Here is a 15,168-nt window from a genome sequence, read left to right on the forward strand (position 1 = left end):
GGACCTTTGCCAATGCCTTACCTGCCCCACTTCACCAAGCTACACAATCCATATCTATCATGAGAGCTAATAAAAACACCAAACAAAGCTCAAGTAGACAAGCGACATTCCTTGACCATCGTCTCTGTTTTCCTACAGAGATTGTTGTTAGAAATCTCAGGCCCAGCCTTGTGGTCTGTTCATCCTGTCTCTGCTCCACTTACTTAGTCCAACCGGTTGTACCATGGGGGCCATGACGCCTATGAATGGAAGAGCTTAAAATACTCCGAGCTGGCATCAGATGCAGAACAGCACGGACAAAGGACCAGGGTTGAGGTTGCCTGCAGTGAGTTTGTTGGCAAGTCAAAATCCAGCTCACTCTCCAGTTCCGCAGAGCAATCCAGTCATTGGCTCTGGATCAAAAGGAAAACAAGCAGCTGGGCATATTCTCTCGCTTATTTTGTCAGGGTCACAGTGGGGCAGTGCCTACAGTATCTCTGACAGTCTATGGGTAAAACCCTGCAGGGAGTCTGTCACAGGGCAACACGCATCCATACAAAGAAATACAGCCATGCACAAACATTCAAACATAAGGACAATTTAGAGAAGACAATTAACCTAACAGCCATTCTCCAGTGCCTGGAGAGAATGCATGCAGAGGGAGAACAGCCAAACTTCATTCAGAAAGATCTTAGTCTGGGAATCGAACCCAAGACCTTAATGCTACAAGGCAACAGTGCTACAATCTGCATCAGCGTGTAGCCGACCTGTAAATCACTGTACAACAGTTCTGTATCCTCATAGAGTACGAAGCTCCCCTTCTTTGTAAGCAGGAAGTACAAGGTCTTAAGGGATTGAAACATCAGATTCCTCTGTCAAACAGCAATCTTTACATTTTGACAAAGGGCATATGTTGATTCAATATTGATTAGACAATGTCATTTCAATCATAAAAATATCAACCACTAAACTACGTTTATTCAATAACATCTCTAAACTCTATTCTAAACCCTATAACCACCACTGTTCCCAAGAACATCAATAAGTTGTTACATTCATGCTGATTTTGCACAGTTTGCATTTTGCACATCTCAGATGTTGCTGCTATTTTCAAATATCCACTACTGTAAAAATGTCCATAGCTGTATATTGGTTATTTATTTTCCAGGTCCACAGTATTATATTGTTAGTATAACTGTACTGTACAGTACAGTATTTCAGTGTTTATCTTTTTACTCTTCACCACTATGTTATTCTTATACATTTTCTAAGCTCCATATTTGTGTGACCATTTTTACAATGTTTTTGCTGCTGTAAACATCACACATTTTCCCATTTTTTCCCATTGTGGGACAATAAAGGGATTTTCTATTCTATTCTATTTGAATTGGATGATTGCTTAATCGTTGAGTCACCATCAGTTGTCGATCTTAACCTTTTGACCATAATACAACTTTGAATTAGATGCTCGATGATATATGATGATATAGCCCGTGTGTGCAAGGATTAAGCATTAAGTACAGAAGGAGAAAAAGGTCCAACATCCATTGAGAAAAAGCAAGAGAAATATTAGATGTCATCGGGGATAAGACATGAGTGGCACTTAGAATGCATCGAAGAAGTTTTAGCTAAAAAAGGTAACAACTTTATGGATGTATGCATAAGCACTACCAGCAGGTGGTGATGGTGTACAACAATATTTGTTACCTGCGCAAAAATTATTTTCAGACATTAAAAGGACTAAGTAAACAATACCTGGAACAATTCTTTGTAGAGATATTGACTTATTTGAAATTGTTGGTTTTTGGTTTCTTGTTCTGTTAAAAAGTTTTAAACCTTTCACAAAAAATGGTGATTTATAGAGCTTAAATTACACACAACTGTTCTTCTTCCCATTCTTGATTGTGTTCCATCATGCCTGTTCTATATTTTAACCCCACAGGGGGCCAAAAAGATGTTGTCCATGGGCATCACAGGGCCTGAAGGGCATGAACTCTGTCGACCAGAGGAGGTGGAGGCTGAGGCCACCCAGAGAGCCATCACAATTGCTCATGCCGTCAACTGCCCTCTCTATGTGGTCCATGTCATGAGTAAATCAGCTGCCAAGGTGGTTTCTAACGCACGCAGGGACGGTGAGTGGGCGCCACTGTCACATGCTTGACTTGGCAAAGAAGCTAAAGAGGATGACATCATTGATAAACCCAAAGTAAAGCTGTAAATACTCCTTTGGTGTATGAATGGTGCTCATCCCCAATCATTTCACTTCTAATCTAAGTTTGTTTTATTTAATGACCTTTTCTAAGGCCGTGTGGTGTTTGGGGAGCCGATTGCAGCTGGGTTAGGCACAGATGGGACCAACTATTGGCACAAAGATTGGGCCCATGCTGCTGGTTTTGTTATGGGACCTCCCCTTAGACCTGACCCCAGCACTCCAGGTTATCTTATGGACCTTTTGGCCAAGTAGGTGGAAATAATTATGATTCAGATGATATTTTATATGGTTGTTGCTTCAGGTTGAGAACTTAGCTGTTTTGATATCTGATGTTTTTTTGTGGCCTTAGCTTGTTTTAACCTGTGTTTTCATTAGTGATGATCTGAGTTTGACTGGGACAGACAACTGCACCTTTTCTGTGTGCCAGAAGGCCCTGGGCAAAGACGACTTCACTAAGATCCCAAACGGAGTGAATGGTGTAGAGGACAGGATGTCGGTCATTTGGGAGAGAGGAGTGGTAGGCCTGTTTTAAACAACTGTTCTGTGTCTGACACTGATTAGCACAGAGACAGCAGATTATCACATGCTCTGGCCTGTTGACAAACATGAGCATGGAGGGTATTTTCTAACTGTTACTGTAAGATCTGATCTAAACCAAAAAGTTAAAATACTTTAGTTGGTTTTACAATAGTGCATAAGTTAAAACAAACACTGTTTTCTACTCGAGCCAAAAGCAAAAAATCACTGGAAACAATTTTTCAGCAGCTAAGTAGGGCAGTTTGTCAATAGAATAAGATTAATTACATTTAAAATAAGAAAAAAAACAACACTGCCGTCTTATTTCAAGTAGGATATCCAAATTATCTTGTTTTAAGGGCAAAAGTGCTCATTCCACTGACAGATCATCTTATTTACTTGCTTAAATTAAGGGCAAATACATTTATTTTAACTCTGGTATGTCTTTTTTTTCCCTTGCTTTTTGATTAGTTTGTTCAGTAATTAACTTGTAAAAGTATTCATATCTGTTCAACTGCATCCATTTGTAAGCAGAATCAAGTTGTGTGGAATTAAAAACAAAAGTATAAATACAGCTGTACCGTTGAGGAGAGTTCTTAAAGTTAACAAACAGCAGCAGAGTAAACATGTCAGCATCGTCCCTGGAGTCGTGGAGGAGTTTAAATCAAGGTGAAGTTTTAGAGCAATATCTCAAGCTTAACTAACTCGCATATCTCAGGAGGAACTGCAGAAATGCACAACTAAGGTCGGAGAATCTGTTGACTGATTAGTCATTCACTCCACAACTCTGGCATTTATGAAATAGTGAAATAGCTAAAAGAAAACTCTCAGAAGTGCCCTATAAACTTAGCCTGTCATGCAGTAAAACAGAGAAAACACATGGAAGAAGATAGTTAGACCAGAAAAGGCTATACGTTTATTTAAAAGTGATAGGGAAGCTAAAGGATGGAGGTCAATACAGAGAACGAAAACAACACTAGAAAAAATTCAAAATCTAGACAAGTAATTTTTTTCTTAAAATAAATGCATTAGTTCTTGGATTGAGGAGGTAAAAGAGACACTGCCAATTGAACAAGACAATTTACACTCAAAATAAGAAAACAGAGTTGTTTTGTCTTATTTCAAGTGCATATTATGTATTTATCTTATTTCAAGAGTAAATGTACTCATTCCATTGGCAAACTATCTCATTTACCTACTCAAATTAAGGTTAAGTACACTTAATTTAAGAATGTTTTACTTATTTCTAGATCCTTTTTTGCAGTGAAGTTAGAAACTGGGGCAGAGGCATTCCAAACATGCAGCTATGGAGGGGTTTAGATATAAGCACATTCACGGGTTTAAACGCTAAAGTCAAAGCCCAAATGCTAAAACAGATTCAAACCTTTTGTACAATTTGAAAATAGCTGTTCAAAAATACTCTCCATCCTTTGTAACTAAGCTTAAGTTCCTCAAAAAAGAAAAAGGTTCAGTCTCTACAGGTGCAAAGCTGGCAGTCATAACCTGCTTTGTTGAGATCACAGGTCTGTTTACTTGCATCAATAAAATTAATGGATAGAACTAAGTTGAGCTGACTAATATAAAGAATATATCTCTTTTATTAATTTAATCAATCCCCCTCCAGGCTCCTGACCACATGTTCCAAAGCATCCTTTGTCATACAGAATAGCCCCCACATATTTACAACCCTAAGTGGATCTGCATCTAGAGGATGCCTGGTCTTATTCTTTTTGTAAATACAGTAGCAGCCAATCAAACTGGCCCTTCCCAGTCAAACGCCAGCCGAATGGCAGCCCACTCCCCTGCAACTCCTAGCAAAATCCCCTCCATGAACCCAACATAGTTATTTACAGAAAGAAAATTTTAGTACAAAGATTTATGCTTAAAAAGGAATTTTAGGGGACCAGCCAAGGACCCATCAAGGAAAGTGTAGAAATGGCTACTGTTGTAACATCCTCACATTTAACATCAAAGGGAACTAGCTTATAGCTTATTACATTGTGATTTTCTTCCAACTTAAAGAAATGTCAAGCTTATATTTACTCCTTTGTAAACCAAAATGTTAGATGCACTTCTTTTCTGCATTGCAATCAGAAAATGTAATAAACTCGCAAAGCAGCAGATTTTCTTGAGAGTGCTGATGCTGCACTTCCACGCTGTAGCTGTGTGTAAGGTGGGGGGGGCTGGAAAGATTTACTACTACAGTGCTTACAAATCACAAATTATAGATGATATTTTGGCTCAAGCAGGCTGCTGCTGGCAAAGTTAAGTGCCGACCTTTTGTGTAGTAATTCTGAATGTTGTCGTCATTCGCTGTGACCCCTATATTCAAATAGTACCTCACTCTCCTTTTAGCACAGCGGCAAAATGGATGAGAATCGATTTGTGGCCGTCACAAGCAGCAACGCTGCAAAAATCTTCAACTTCTACCCACAGAAAGGCCGCATCGCCAAAAACTCTGACGCCGATGTGGTGATATGGGACCCCAAGATGACAAGGTGAGGACCCCCAGCTCTGGCAATGCTACTTCTAAAGAAGACCTTTATAACTGAGCCTTATAGGAAGGTTCTTATAAGTTATAGTCAAATATTCCAGTGGTGAAGTGTACAAGATGCTGCTGGAGCATTCGGGGAAATTTAACAGCATGACTTCAGGGTGTAAATGAGACAACACTTCAAAATTGTAGCTCATGAAAACAGGCACTTTCTAAATACAGAAAGCTAAAAAAAGAGGTGCTCCATCACATGCTGTGCCACTTTAACACATACTAAGCTGATTATGTGTGTGCCTCATCTACAAACCAGTGCATAACACATTTCACATCTGCATCCGTCTCATTATTCCAGAACATTGGGATGGATATTTACATTTTTTAGGGTGGGAGGGTAGTATCTTTTTAAGGAAACAGCGTTTTAAAGAACCCATTCTGTCGTACACTTATATAAGCTAGATGCGCAGCTTCTCTTCATGATGATCCTGATGGGAAACTGTGAGGATGTAAATGTGACAAATATTCCTACGTAGGAGCAGAACCAATAGTGCTCAGATTATTTTTGGTAACTGCTTTAAGATGTTGCAACACTGCATGATTTGAAGAAAAAAAAAGAGGATTAAGTGATAGTTGCTTATTTTTACCCTTGAATTATGTATGATGCATAAATAAGGCCTTCATATTGACAGCAATACCTTTATTTTGTCATTTTGTAGCACAGATGCATAATATTGTTATGTCTGTCTATTTTTATGTTGTTGTTTTGGTTATTTATGTACCTGTTGTTTTAGTTGAGTGCTTTTTTATTGTTTGCACCAAACAATGGAAAATGTATTGCACAGTGATGCATAATGACAATGAAATCATTTTATTCTATTCCAGATTTAAGCAGAGCACAGTAGCTCTTTTTTGGATTATATGAAGATGCAACCATTCAGGATAGTTCTCATTCCAGTTGCATATGGTATAATGTGTCCCACAGTCTTATATAACTGAAGTGAAATGATTTGTTGTTGGACCTTGATTGAGCACTCCTGGGAGATCTCTAACAGCTTACTGTATGTGGATGAGAGAGACATGTGTTACCCCTTTGTGTAATGTCCCGTAAATGAATCCACTCGTCACATTTGCAGACTTCTGGGAGCTGAGAGGATCACTGATAGTTATACGAAGGACCTAAAACTGTTTGTCTTCTCTGTGTCACTCTCTCCTTACCGTCGCAGCATCTGTGGCGATGTCATAATGCATTCCAACCATGTGCTTGCCTCGTATTCAGCTGCCATGGCCGTGAAGTCATCTGTGATGCAGCGTAATTAATTGCCCTCAGCACAGGCGTTGCTTCATAACATCCGGGTCCAGGGGCTACAAACGGTTGCGTAACCGCCTAATGCTGGGGAAGATCACTCGTCCGCCTTGTTTCTTATAATTGGGCCACTTGAATAATGGGGACACATCTTGTTTATGTCAGTGCACACAACAGCGGGCATGATGTATGGCTCTGCGGCAGCTATCTTAATATGAATGGTGGAAAAATGCCATTTAGTGCATTTCAAAGAAGAAGCTGAGTCAGACTCAAATTCAAATTCCCCTTCCATGTCTGATGTTGTCTTTCAATTCATCATGATTTATTTGTTGGGAATCTGGAAGCCAACCTATTAGGACTGTGATTCAAACCATATTCCAGTAGATACTACCACTGCAGACTGTTTACAGTAATGGAAGTGTACAACATCTTTGAAGGTCCATAGTTATGTGTACAAAAAGGAGCAAAAATAATTTGATCATGATGAAATAATGTTATATATATCAACCGGCTGTTCTGATGGTGTTCAGATGGTTGAGCATAAATTGAATTCCAGCACTAGGGTGCGATGAGCATCCAACTGGCAGAACCTCAAAAATATTAGAGTGACAGATTGCAACTACCCAATAGAGCATGATCATCCTGCAGTAAAGGGACTGCTTAATGTGGTTAAAGAGCAACTAATATTAATTAAACAAACCGATCTGCAGCATCAGTTCTGGAAAATCCTCCCCAGATCCTCCTATCAGAACATATGAGAGAAGAAAATTCTTTTTCGTAACATAATCAAAGAGCGACATAGCATCAAAGTAAAAACAAATAAATCAATTAGTTGATTTAATCATAATGTTATTTACATATACTTAGATTATAAAGGCTGTGGACCAGCATGACACAGGAACTAAACACCCACTAAATTCCACAAAGAATAATGAGACGTCAGATTGACTGAACACTGAACTGATCATTTTATTGCACGTAAATTGCAACAAATGCAATATTCAAAAGAAAATACAGAATCAAAATAAAACAAAGCCTTAGTTTATAGCAATGTTTCTACCCGTGTAGTTTTTTGTTTATTTTTTATGTCCAGATTACCTTACAAGAAGACCCTTAACCCCACACTGTTCCCCAGGCGCCGCACAATGGCAGCCCACTGCTCCCCAAAGGGATGGGTTAAATGCACAGGTAGATTTCTCCATTGTGAGATCAATAAAAGTTCAATTATGTCTACAGAAACATTAATGTGCTCTGTAGTGGATTTTGCAAGAATTACAACTAGACTAAATGTATTGGTTTAGTAGTCCAATGTTTCACACTGGAAAAAATCTAAATCTAGATAAGTCATTATTTCTTAAAATAAGTGCAATTTTTCTTGGATTCAGGAGGAAAAAGATCCACTGTGCCAATGGAACAAGACAAATTAGATTTAAAATAAGAAAACACAATCGCATTGTCTTATTTCAAATGCATTTTATCTAAATATGTTATTTTAAGAGTAAAAGCATTAATTCCATTGGCAAACTATCTCACTTACCTACCGGTACTCAAATTAAGGGTAAATGCACGTAATTTGAAACATTTTGACTTATTTCTAGATTGTTTTTCCAGTGCAGGTGGGTTACACCAAGAGTGGCGTTTCTATAACTAGTATCAGTATTAATAAGGATGCCAACTACAACAAAATACAACAACTCTACAGTCACGAGAGCACCTCGGCAGCTTTAGCTCCCGCTTCAGTGAACACCAACATTCTTCCGTACTCCAAATCTTATTTCTCTGTAAAAAATATAACAAATTTTGTGCCGATTTTTTTAACGCTGTATCTTGGACTTTCTGAGTTTTTTCCACACTTTGCTGGGAGGTGACAACTGACTTAGCCTAATTGGTTACTTCCTTGTTTACCCCCCTGCATACTGTTTTATGATTGTAAAAATTCATAAAGCGCTCTATATGCAAACTATTTGGGCAATAAATACTATACTTTCTTCTTAATAGTTTTTACCTATTCCTTTTTTCAGCATAAAATCCCGTTGGATCAGCAGACATATTTGGTTGTACATCATCATCATCTTCTGGCTTTACTTACTCATGCACACATCTATTTGGCAGCTTCTGCAGCTTTAGCTCTCGCTTCAGTGAAAACCAAGGTTTATATTGTAATCTAAGTGCTTCTCATGTGTTATCCCTCTTGGCATCCAACATTGCTTTACCCTTTCAACACTTGCTTTTGCACTTCTCTTCTTTCTTTTTACAGCCCAACTATGGAAATGCTGACCTGCTTGGCTGAATTAATTTCTTGATTATTAATTACTCTTTTCTATATTTTTTTTTACCTCTATGTCATTGTATTGTTTTTGGTAAATACAGTAAGGGGTTAAATTTACTAACAAATGTAGCAAAAAGAGAGTGTATTGCAGAAATAAAAAGCAATAGGCCAACAGGGTAACATGAGCTACCTGCATACAAATTCATAAAGTGACAGGACATCTCGACGTGTTGCCAGTTTTATTTGAGTCTGGACTTTGACCAGGTCAGATTAACACATGTCTATTGATCTAAAGCCTTTACATTATGGTCTCTTTTTCATATTTAATTTTTTTTTGAAGGTTAATTTCTAACCCACCTTAAAGTTACAGAACATATTTTTAAGGATTTCCATTTATTTAGCTCTAACATCTGCTGCCTCCGGCGTCTAGAGCCAGGTGTTTTCTAAACAGCCCCGGTATTACGCCTGTAACAGGTTTAAGATGCATTAACCCCCGAAATGAGTCAGATTAAAGATTTTTCATTAAAAAAATGATCAGATTTGTTTCTACTGTATTCCATGCAATCCAATCATCTACACGTGCATACGCAGTACTGCAATTACACAACTAGGGGCCCTGCAGGCATGGATGGACTGGGAATCCAGGACTGTTGGCCAGCCTCATTCATTACTCATACAGGTTAATCATCTCATTGTCTCAAGTAATCAGTAACCGTTTTCTCATGATAATGAGATAATTATCTAGTTAGTCGAGAGAAAACAACTAATGGTTTAACCTTGGTAACAAGATAGTTATGTCATTATCTCGAGAAGGCAAAAAAAAATAAAAGTCAAATACGACCGCTCTCGGCTTCCGTATTTTTTAGCAATATAGATTTATATTTTCATTTGTTGTGTCAGAGAATTTGTGTGTTCTTTATTTGAGGATTAACCTCACACTTGATCTAAAACAACACCACTTTTCTAGAAACTGCTTTGGGTCTCAGGGGGTAACACAATATGATGGGTGTCTCCCTTGTGTATTACTAGGCTGTGCTTACAGCTTGGCAATGCACTGCCTTCAGAGTGTGTTGTAAACATGGGAATCTTTGCTTAGACTAATCCAGTGTTTGTTAGCCTGGCCAAAATAGTATCCAAATGAAATCCAGAATGTAAATCTTCACACAGAACATTCACACTGTAAAGTAGTCCAGTTCTGAGCCGTGTCATTTCTATGGCTGATGGAGTGAGGGGATAAAAACAAACTAAATTCAGTGAGATTTAATAAAGTGCATCTCATGGAATACAGTTTTCCACTTTTTCCTCTCCTTTTTTAAATTATAAATGGTCAAAAATTCTCCTAAAAGTTTTTGTTGAATTCTATACATTTAGCCGAAAACTAATTGTACCTTCCACAGATTTAGGTTTAATTGTTTGAATTTGAACAAAACCCTTTTTCTTACAGGAAATAACAATAAAATATGATAAATAATACAAAGGAAGGAATATTTTTCACCTGGTTAGAGCGCACATGCATACATCCAAATTCTGCTCAGTGGCACTGCTGCCTTGCAGCAAGAAGGTTCCAGATTTTATTCCCTGCCTGGAGTCTTTCTGCATGTAATTTACTCCCCGAGCATGCGTGGGTTCTCTCAGGGTACTCCGGCTTCCTCCAACAGTCCAAAAACATGATTGTCAGGTTAATTGCCTTCTCTAAATTCTGCTTAGGTGTGAATGTGTGTGTGAATGGTTGTTTGTCCTGTTTGTCTTTGTGTTTCCCTGCGATGGACTGGAGACCTGTCCAGGGTGGACCCCGCCTCTACCCCATAGATAGCTGGAGATAGGCACCAGCACCCTTCATGACCCCGCTTGGGATAAGCATGACAGAAAATGGATGGATGGAAGGTGTCTGCATTAAATCTACCGTAAAAAAAAAAAAATGGATAAAAGAAGAGATTTAGCTAATAGGGTTGGGAAAATAACATATAGTTCAGAAGCAGATTGCGTATAGATTTCTGTTGCCCAACTCTGAATGATGGAAGCAAAATAAATGGAATTTTAACTGGTGTTCACACATGTTTTAGATCCACTATTTAAATTTAAATGCAGTTATTGTGAAAAGTAGAGCTTTTGTTTGTTGCAAAGAATCCCCTGGCTGTGTTTCAATAATTAACACCTCTTAAATGCTTTAAATATAAAAGTCTTTTTAATGACTGAAAAAGTGGTGGGTAGTGGAAGATTAAATCTCAGTAAATGTCTGATTCTCTCACTTCCTCTGTTTCAGATGATGTCACCTCTCAGCAGCAGCCAAATTGCTTAATATGATAATGTTGTACATCTATGTTGCAGGAGGATATCAGCCAAGACTCACCATCAAGCTGTGGACTACAACATCTTTGAGGGCATGGAGTGCCACGGTGTCCCAATCATCACCATCTCCAGAGGCAAAGTGGTTTATGAGAACAAAAAGCTGCAGGTAGAACCAGGACATGGCAGGTTCATCCACAGAGAGCCTTTCTCTGAGTTTGTTTATAAAAGAATCAAGCAAAGGGATCAGGTGAGTCAGAGCTTACTATAAGCCTTCAGTCATCAAACCACACTTTGATACTAAATACAGTAGAAGCCGTTCAAAATGGCCCTTCCCAGTTTCGCCAGACAAATGGCAGCACACTTTCGTCCGACTTCCTGCCACTGCAGTGACCCCCTCTTGCATATTTTTTTTCCGTATTCTTTTCAGCCAAGGGCCCATCAAAGGAAGTGATGAAATTTTAAATGGCTACCACAGTGCTTGTTCATCTCCTTAAAATGTTACTAAAATTTCATCATCACAGTTACTGCCTGTTTACTTCTAGCTTCCCAAGGCCTAATTAAAAAGTTTTTTGAAATTACTCTGTATGAAACAAAGCATAAATGAAATACAGTAACTGTCTCTCTGGTTAGATTTAATTTTCTACTAAAATGAAACGAAAAAAAAAAAAAAAACATCCATGCTCCATAATCAAATCAATTATATTATCCTATATTGGATATTTTATGTTCTGCTACTATTCTGCATTCTTTGTTCTTTCCTATATGGAGCAGTTTATTTGCTTCTGCTCAACAGCCAATCAAAGCAAAGCTGAGGTTGTATTTTCATTTATTTATTTATTTTTTTTGCTGTGTCTGTTTGTTAAGATATACCCAGAGGAAAAAAAAAAAAACATGCGTTTTCAGGCTTGAAAAGGTTCAGTCTAGGCAATTGGATATTAGGTTTTCTCCTTTCCTTGAATGAAAATTTTCAAGCTTTACCATTCCTAAAAAAGAAAATTAAAAACAATCCACTGGATTTTGTTTCCAAGTTTGAAGATTTTTTGCTTCACATCTAGAAAGCTTTTTCAATTGAAAATGTCAGGAATAGTTCAAGGTTTTATACAGTAGCCCAAGAAAGCCTTGTTTTTGTTTTGAAAACATGCAAATTGGAAAGGACGAAGGGTTCCACCCCTTTGGAATGGGGGTCGCTTGGCTTCTTTTGTCAGCCTGCAATGCCCCATACCTGTCTAAGGCCCCGTCCACACGAAGTCAAAACGAACACGAAACGCTGATATTTTCCAAAACGTTTGCCGTAAAGACGGAGACGTAAAATAAATGTGAGCGTCCACACGAATGCATGAAAACGCTGCAAAATGTATGCCAGGCCTGTAAGTGGCGCTGTGGTGCCAAAGCAAAAATAAGCGACGAAATGTTGGGCATGTGCACTAATATTTATACATGGTTGCCCTGCGGGTCCATTTTCGTGGTTCAGTCAAATTGAGGTGCTGAACTATGTCGTCTATATTGCTCTGTTCTTCCTGGAGATATTCCAAAAGAAGAAGATTCTGTTGTAAGCCCGACAGCAGGGTGAGTAGCATTAGCAGCAACGGCGCCATTGTTGTTGTGATACTGTGTCGCGCATGCGTGTTTAGAGGTGACGCTATGACGCATGCGTGTAAAAAAAAAAATGCGGTTAGAGCGTAAAGATGGAAACGCGAAAACGGCGTTTCGAAATCTTCCCACTCTGAAGGCTGAATAAAAAAAAGATCGTTTACAGACCCCCGAAACGCCGGCTTCGTATGGATGAGAGGCTGGTTTGGTGAAAAATTTGTGCGTTTAGGCCAGGGTTCGTCTTCGTGTGGACGGGGCCTCAGTGTCTGAAAGGGGGGTCGCCTATTCAGCCAGGCCAACAATCCCCATTCCAAAGGGATCAACCCTTCGTCCGTTCCAATTAGCATATTTTCCAAACTAAAACAAGGCTTTGTTGGGCTACTGTATAAAGCCTTGAACTCAACGCTAATTCTGACATTTTGAATTGAAAAATGCTTCCTGGGTGGGAAGAGAAACATCTTCAAACTTGCTTCCTCATTCTGTGCTTATCAGGCTTTACAAAGCAGCTCATTTGTATCAATTTTCGGGAATTAGACACTTGGATTGGTGAAGTGAAAAAGCATGTCTGTAAAGATTCTCAGACATCTAGGTCACAGTCATTCCAAAAAATTAAAAACTATCCACTGGACTTTTTTCAAAGTTTGAAGACGTCTAAACACTTAGACAGGTATCGGGCATTGCAGGCTAACAAAAGAAGCCAAAAGTCCCCCATTCTAAAGGGGTGGACCCTTTTGTTCGTTCCAATTTGCATTTTTTCAAAACTAAAACAAGGCTTTGTTGGGCTACTGAATAAAACCTTAAACTCATCGCTATTCCTGACATTTTAAATTGAAAAAGCTTCCTGGATGGGAAGCGAAGCATCTTCAAACTTGGAAACAAAATCCAGTGGATTATTTTTAATTTTCTTTTTTTGGAATGACTGTGACCTGGATGACTGAGAACCTTTACAGTCATGCTTTATCACTTCACCAATCCAACTATTTAATCACAGAAAATGGATAAAAATGATGTGCTTTGTAAAGCCTGATAGGTGCAGTTCTGTAGAAAATATTAGCTCTTTGTCTTAAAAGCCTTATTTCAGGGTGGGTTTCCATGCACATATATTATTCTAGAATAGTCCCTATTCTCTTTTTCTAAGTCTGGGCACTGAATTTGGTTACTTATTATTGTGTTCATGTCATGGTGTAGTTGGATGTGGACCCAAATGAAGAAAGAATGAGGCAGCAGGTCGTCTTTGGAGGTTTAATTCAATGACAAAATAAGCTAATAAATTAATAGGGACAGAAGGAGCCAAGGATGAACAGGAATCCAAGGAGAAGTAAGGAGCAGGAAAAATATGGGGTAGATAAAAAGAGGAACCAGTGAGGAGTTTAAATGCTGAGTGTTAATGTTGAAACATTAATAAGACTAAGGCTGATTGGCTAACAGCTTCGCAGGTGCAGAAGGAGACTTGTGCAGCATACAGGAATAAATGAAAATCTCAAATTGAGGTCAACGTGGCCACTTTTCTGTGATTGCTCTAAGAAAATTCCTAATCAGCTGCCAGATTGGATGTACTTACTGGCATTTTCAGTGAAGTGGCTTAACCTTTCTTTTGGCTTTGTGTGTTGTCTACAGGTGGGGAGACCTACAGCTGTGATCAGAAAGCCCTATGAAGGCAAAGTCTTGTCTGTTTGAACTGACCAGGAAGATGAAAGTGTCTCTGAACCTCCAGCTGTGTCTTTGCAGAGTAAACCAGGTGCCAGAAAGGCGCAAAAGAAGAGACATTTCACATATAGGGCAGTTTGAAATGGGGCAGATGTTTAATTGACCTGATTCAGGGTATTAGCCTTTAAGTGAGCACTGCTCAACACCTCGTTCAGTTTTCTTCAGACTGATTTACACCATGGCACATTTCTTTCTCTGTCTCAGGTCACTGAGTCAGATCCAATCCAGTTCAGCATAGACCACTCTGCTGATTAAAAGGTGTGATGCAGTCAAGTGAAATATGCTTTAATGAAAGAATGTTTAAAATGCAGCAACAATAAATCAGTGTGCATCCTTCATACTTTGTATACTGTGGTAGTTGAATAATAAAACTGCAATCTGAGCTGATTTTTGCTTCTTTTCTTCTCTGAGGCTAGTTTTTATTTATTTTTTTTATTTTAATCCAATTTCTCCCTTAAGTTTGTTGCCAATGGCAACATGATTTGTTTCCCTCGCCCAAAAACATCTTTTTATTTGATGAAAAATCCATGAAAACACACTGACAAACACAAGTGTTCAAATGCACTTTATTGACCCAAAAAGACTGCTTGCATGCTAAGCAGGATCTGCGAAAGGCCTATTATCTCCATTTATGCCCATTTTTGGACTTCATTCTTTTCCTTTTTCTATGTAAAAAAGAAAAAAAGGTCTGCAACCGTCACCCAGCATCATACGGCCGCTTCCCATTGGGCTGGCATGCTGCCGTGGTGTTTTGCCACGGGGCCAGTTAGGACACAGCATGAGTTTATCAGGTTGCCACACGGGTCAGTGGC

The 15,168-nt window shown here is 38.8% G+C and overlaps 1 protein-coding gene across 1 annotated transcript in view; it reads left to right on the forward strand.

Annotated features, from left to right (window-relative positions):
- dpys (dihydropyrimidinase) overlaps positions 1 to 14,689 on the forward strand; it is a 23,774-nt gene extending 9,085 nt beyond the window's left edge. Inside the window, exons 4-9 of the mRNA XM_015391694.1 lie at positions 1,922 to 2,111; positions 2,283 to 2,439; positions 2,567 to 2,708; positions 5,063 to 5,205; positions 11,099 to 11,306; positions 14,267 to 14,689. Coding sequence (XP_015247180.1) covers positions 1,922 to 2,111; positions 2,283 to 2,439; positions 2,567 to 2,708; positions 5,063 to 5,205; positions 11,099 to 11,306; positions 14,267 to 14,326 — 900 coding nt within the window. The 3' untranslated portion in view covers positions 14,327 to 14,689. The remainder of the gene's footprint in view (positions 1 to 1,921; positions 2,112 to 2,282; positions 2,440 to 2,566; positions 2,709 to 5,062; positions 5,206 to 11,098; positions 11,307 to 14,266) is intronic.
- The last annotated feature ends 479 nt before the right edge of the window (positions 14,690 to 15,168 follow it).

The sequence above is a fragment of the Cyprinodon variegatus genome, unplaced genomic scaffold (assembly GCF_000732505.1).
Source record: "Cyprinodon variegatus isolate N-32 unplaced genomic scaffold, C_variegatus-1.0 Scaffold556, whole genome shotgun sequence".
Classification (NCBI taxonomy): domain Eukaryota; kingdom Metazoa; phylum Chordata; class Actinopteri; order Cyprinodontiformes; family Cyprinodontidae; genus Cyprinodon; species Cyprinodon variegatus.